The sequence below is a fragment of the Octopus bimaculoides genome, chromosome 24, assembly GCF_001194135.2.
Source record: "Octopus bimaculoides isolate UCB-OBI-ISO-001 chromosome 24, ASM119413v2, whole genome shotgun sequence".
In the NCBI taxonomy this organism is placed as follows: domain Eukaryota; kingdom Metazoa; phylum Mollusca; class Cephalopoda; order Octopoda; family Octopodidae; genus Octopus; species Octopus bimaculoides.
Window position 1 is genome coordinate 9,858,609 of NC_069004.1, and position 6,525 is coordinate 9,865,133.

Consider the following 6,525-nt stretch of genomic DNA (forward strand, 5'->3'; position numbering starts at 1 on the left):
ATTACTCTCTTACTTGTTTCAGTCATTTGACTGTGGCCATGCTGGAGCACCGCCTTTAGTCGAGAGCAAATCGACCCCAGGACTTATTCTTTGGAAGCCTAGTACTTATTCTATTGGTCTCTTTTGCTAAACTGCTAAGTTACAGGGACGTAAACACACCAGCATCGGTTGTCAAGCAATGTTGGTGGGGACAAACACAAACATATATACACACACACATATATATATATATACATATTTACGATGGGCTTCTTTCAGTTTCCGTCTACCAAATCCACTCACAAGGCTTTGGTCAGCCCGAGGCTATAGTAGAAGACACTTGCCCAAGGTGCCACGCAGTGGGACTGAACCCAGAACCATGTGGTTGGTAAGCAAGCTACTTACCACACAGCCACTCCTACGCTAGTCAATTTATCATCATCATCATCTTCATCATTTAGTGTCCATTTTCCATGCTGGCATGGGTCAGACAGTTTGAATGACACTGGTAAGCTGGAGAGCTGTACCAGGGTCTAGTCTGATTTGGCTTGGTTTCTACATCTGGATGTCCTTCCTAATGCCAACTGGTTAAATGGTTAACCAATTGATGAATAAAAAAAGATACAAAATAGAACCAGCGTGTTTATGTGTGTTTACAATTGACACAATGATCCTTCTAAGACACACTACAACCACCACTCCATTGGTTATGATGATGTGTGTGTCCCAGTTGATCCAATCAACAGAACAGCTTGCTTGTGAAATTAACCTAGAACAGGCTGCAAACTTCACAGACATGTGTAACGTTAATGTTGTTATCAGGGAGATTCAGAATGATAAATAATGTGACATGGTTGGCCCTTTGAAATACAGGTACCACTACTCATTTTTGACAGCTGAGTGAAGTAGAGCAACATGAAATAAAATATCTTGCTCAAAGACACAACATGCCGCCAGATATTGAACTTATCACCTTACAATCATGAGCCAAGTACCTTAACCACTAAGCCACAGGTTTTTCACTCTATGTAAATCATGGAGACAGCTCAAGTCACCCTATTCCACACTCTAGTCAGTCACAGAGTTTTATTGTAGAATTCATTCCTCTACCCAGACAATATAGGCAGCTCAACAGGTTAAGATTACTTCTGACATGTTTCATAGGAACTAACTCACTCCCTTCCTTTAATCGTAGAATGCTGTGGTATTTCACCTGTAATGAACGCAACCTATGAAACCTAGAGTCATACACAGCAAATGACGTTTGTCGAAGAAAACAGCAACTTAGTGAATGTGAAACAAAAAAATGAAACAAATGATTGATTGATTGATTAATCAAATGTTTAATGAAACAATCGATTAGTTAATTGGTTAAATAGTTAACCAATTGAGAAATAAATAATAAAGAAGTGGAAACAATTAGTGTGTTTATATAATTGGTATAATGACCCTCCTAAGATACAACAAAACTAATTCATGCAAAGAAGAGAAAGAAAACTCTTAATTTTTTTCTGCAGATAAGATTCTCAGATAAGCAATCAGTACACTCTGTGGAGTGGTTGGCATTACGAAGGGTATCTAGTCATAGAAACCATGCCAAAACAGACAATGGAGCCTGGTGCAGCCCCCAGTCTTACCAACTCCAGTCAAACCATCCAGCCCATGCCAGCATGGAAAACAGATATAAATGATGATGATGATGACGATGAACAGAGATGCGGACTGTACAAATTGCAATGCAGCTAAGTTAGACGAACAGTAACTGTGAATCAAGGTACAGGAAGAAAGGTCTTTTCAAGCCAAGGTGCATGATAAATAAAATACACTTGGTCTATGCTGTAAAGTGGTTGGTGATGTGAACAGCATCTAATCATAAAACCATGACATATGCAGCAACACAGAACAATAATGTTTTTTTGTTTTTGTGTGTGAGTGTTGCGGTTTATGCCAGGTGATTAAGGACCATGTTAGGAGGAAGGCGGATGAGATACTTACCCAAGCTAAATAAGTATGGAAGAAAATAGATGACATGGTGGTGGTGGTGATGATGATGATGATGATGATGATGACGACGAATCCGCTGAAAAATAGCTTACCTGGAATTTCAAGAGGTAACTGTCAGTTAACAGTTGTTTATTATCTTTCATCTTTAGTGTCGATTTTATAGCAGATTCTATGTGTTGTAGAGCAACGGAAGAACTCCCAACCAAATTGTAATGGTCGGCCAACAGGAACTGACACCGAAACAATTCTTCATCCAAACCATTTGTTCTGCAAGTGAGAGAGAGAGAGAGAGAGAGAGTGACAAAAAGAGGAAAAATTAAATTCCTATGACCCTTAGTTACTCCCATGACAGACATGCTGTCACTAACAACAAGCAAGGGTCTCACTCTCAGTCTACATCAGGGGTTTTCAAACTGGGGTCCGCAAGGACAAGACAGGGGTTCCGTGGACAGCAAATACTTTTTATGGGCAATTTGATTTTATATGTTTTTTAATCGAAATCTTTTAATTGACAATAAACCTATTTGTTAAATACTGTTAAATAAACAAATGTAAAAATATATGTTATTTTAAGCAAATATTTATGTATAAATTTCATAAGCGTTTATAAGGGGGTCTGTAAGGTAAAGTCTGAAATATAAAGGGGTCCACAAGTCAAAAAGTTTGAAAACCCCTGGTCTACATTACTCATGTTCATTGTGATTACCTCTAGATATTTATAATCTTCAACCAATGAGAAACACTATGGGGTCACTCATTATCAAACCACAAACTGCCATCTTAAAAGAAGAAGGCCACATTTGATAAGTTCGTCTTGGGTTCAGCAAACCATGGAATAAAAAGATAGGACGGTCAGAGCTGGATCCTTGATCATAGATCTACTTTTGCTGGACATAATGTGGCTTAAGATAAAATCTTGAAACGATGGAGTGGTCACTGCAGATATGATTTTAACCATAAGTCTGCCCAGGCAGTGCTGACCTGGGGTGAAACAACAACAGCAAATTTCCTCATAGTCATCATCATATAATGTCCACTTTTTCATACTTAGACAGAATTTGTTGAGGCAGATTTTCTACAGCTGGATGCCCTTCCCATCACCAACTCTCACCTGTTTTCACGCAAAGTAACATTTGCCTGTATTTAGACATGTTTTTCATGTAAGACTGGAAACAAACCACATTGCTTGCATGATGAGGCTCACAGCCAGCACATCATGATAAATCAAGAGTACATTACACACATGCATATGATGGGTTTCTTTCAGTTTCTGTCTGCTAAATCCACTCACAAGGCTTTAGTTGGCCCAGGGCTGTAGTAGAACACACTTGCCCAAGGTGGCATCCAGTGGGACTGAACCTGAGACAACATAGTTGAGAAGCAAACTTCTTAAGCACATAGTCATACCGGCACCAATTAAATGACAAATGTGACAAAAAAAAAATACAATTGCCACCACTACACTTTCTATTACAATAATCACAACCATTATTACTACAAACTGAAGTCTCATTGTGCCATAACACACCTCTGTCCCACAGTAACTTGTTGATTTGTTCTTGTAAGAAAGTCCTAATAAACGAGTAACAAAAGGCTACATAACAACAAAAACAAGATCAACATAGCTCTTACTCTTCTTTCACATATTTGTAGCTGACTAGCTTTCTGCTTGTGTGAAAAGACCTTACCTAGATCAGTTAAAAGCAGACAAAAAATATTTATTTTAAGAAGAAAAAAATATGATTATAAAATGAGAAAAAAAACAATTTAAAAAGGATAAGATAAACTAATAGATACAAATTCTTGTTTGAGATAACCAAGGAGTTATTTAATCTCTTGTGCCCTTCCCAAATTGAACAAATTTGACCTGCTTTTCAAGTATGTTGTCACAATCTGCTAAACGTTTCATACTGAGAAATCGGTCAATCACAAAATATTTTATTTCATAAATTGTTTTTTTTTGTTAGAATGTATTTTATGCATTACAGATATATAGGTTTGGCTCATGACATCTATCACTATTCCAAATGTAAATTAAAATCCAGTGAGAATGAGAAGGTGACAGACACACTAACCAGTATATACAGGGTGTTCACAAAACCTGGATACATGGGGACGAACACATACTTTTAAACAAAAGTAAAAAAAGGGAAAATTATTTCTTATATTTAATTATTTATGTTATGATTTTATTTACTCCATGTACCCAGACTTTGTGGACACCCTGTACATATAAACAGGATGGTCATGTTTGAAACGTCTTACAGATTTGCATGATCAGAGCTCGACAAAAGCAACAGCAGTAAGAAGCTATTTTTGTTTATTGGGCTTTTTTTTATCAATGTACAACAGTATCCTCATCCTCCTGACCATCATCATCACCATTTAACATCTGTTTTCTATGCAGGCATGAGTTGGATTGTTTGACAGGATCTGCCAAGCTGCAGGGCTGCACCAAGCTCCACTGCCAACTTTGGCATGGTTTTTACAACTGGATGCCCTTCCTAATGCTAACCACTTTACAGTCTGTACTGGGCGCTTTTTTCATGTGTCACCAGCATCAGTAAGGGCGATCTTACGGCACGAGTCCTAAATATCGGCCTTTTCCGTAAAAAGTGTCTTCGGCGATCTTTACCAAAGATCAACCTTTTCCGTAACACCCGCATGATCTTCACTACGGCGTTATGGTTAGGGTTTTAGTGTCAGGGTTAGGGTTAGGGTTACAGTTAGGGATGGAATTCCCTAACCCAAACCCTAAAACCCTAACCCTAACCCTAAACCCTTCAAAATAAATCGCGCTCTCTATATGTCTTTTGCTTTTATGACGTTGTTTCCCTGTTTCTCTCCAACACTTTTTACGGGAAAGGCCGATCTTTGGTAAAGATTGCCGAAGACACTTTTTACAGAAAAGGCCGATATTTAGGATTCGTACCGTGAGACCGCCTTAGTAAGTTCACCAACACAGAAAAGAACAGGGAAAATATTCCCCATAATTAAGTAGGGGGGAGCATTTGGGAGAGGTCCTTATGCCAAGTGTTGAAAGGATAAAGTACGAGAGAACAAGCAAAAATGTCTTGCTGTTGAGGAGATACATAAAGGGTGGTTTGACAAATATAGTAGCAATGGAGTACCAGAGTAAGCTCTCAAGGTACAAGAAGTGAAAAATATTTCACTTAACCATTTCTCTAATCATTCTCATACCAAACATCCCAATATCATGAAAAATTTGTATTTTCTCAGCCACTTTCCCTTCTTTCACCATCGTAAAACCTGTCCAACTGAGCTAATAAAAGGGGTCGCATAGTCACTTAACTTACCAGAAGAAGCAGCTTAAAGTCTCCCTTGAATTATACTCTACCATCTTAAGAAAGGAATGTCTATAATGTTGTCTAGATACCTCTACAGAGACATGGTTGTCAAGACTGGAATGTCTGTGATTATAGGTCCACTTAATCGGGGCTGACCTAGGGCTAAACAGGTACAATATCAACACCAAAATTGTCACAACAACCATTAGCATCATTATGACACCATCATTAAGGAAACAAGTAGTAGCAGCAGCAACAACAACAACAGCCACCACCAACACTACCACCGCCGTCGCTGCCACCACCACCATCACCATCACCAGAACCACTGCATTCACCACTACCCCCCATTATTACTGATAAATTAATGGTACCACCAATACCATAACAGTGAATCCCACATCCAAAAGCACTTGACATGATTTTTTAATATGCCTGAGCAAAACGAACACAAGAAAATGATAATGATCAGAATTTTAATGAGTTTCATGTTACTCATAAATTACTTTGTAATCAAAAATAACACTAACTAACGATTTTCCATTACAAACTCTTAACAAGGGGCTGGATTGCCAATTCATAGATCACAGGTTCAAATCTCGACGGAAGAATAACATTGGTTGTTGTTTGGCCTCAAGTCTACTCTGATTAAACAGACATACGATGAAACCTCTCCCACCATGACGGCCATGTCTTTTATTCAAACATAGTGCATCTAAGGCAGATTTTGGCTGTTGTTTGTGCATAGAGGTTCAGAATAGCTATGAGATTCAGAATAGCTTTGAGGTTCAGAATAGCTATAGAGGTTCAGAATAGCTATAGAGGTTCAGAATACAACAATGACTTTCAATCAGGGGGCCTTAGCAAAATTTTTGGGTGCCACATGAAAAAAACTGGACATTTGGGGGATCTGGAGAAATTTCTGAAAGATCTGTTGTAATTATGAGACTAATTCCTTCTACATATATTCTTGGTATCATACCTTAACCCCTTTTTCTGCAGAACACCCCTTCCATTCCCTAGTACACCCTCTCATTTTGCCAGTGACGGGGGTGGATCTTGTCTTGCAAGTTACTTTATGACCTCATTAGTACCAGTACCACATAAAATAAACACCCAGTATATTCTGTAAAATGGTTGACATTGGAGAAGGCACCTAATCATAGAAACCATGTCAAAACAGACACTGGAACTTGGTACAATCCTTTGAACTGCAAGCCCCTATCAAACTGTC

At 38.5% G+C, this 6,525-nt stretch overlaps 1 protein-coding gene across 1 annotated transcript in view; it reads right to left on the reverse strand.

Moving 5' to 3' along the window:
* The window catches only part of LOC106872470 (tonsoku-like protein), a 118,364-nt gene that overhangs the window by 78,601 nt on the left and 33,238 nt on the right, over nt 1–6,525 (reverse strand). The window contains exon 5 of the mRNA XM_052976512.1: nt 2,076–2,250. Within this exon, the coding sequence (XP_052832472.1) occupies nt 2,076–2,250 (175 nt within the window). The remainder of the gene's footprint in view (nt 1–2,075; nt 2,251–6,525) is intronic.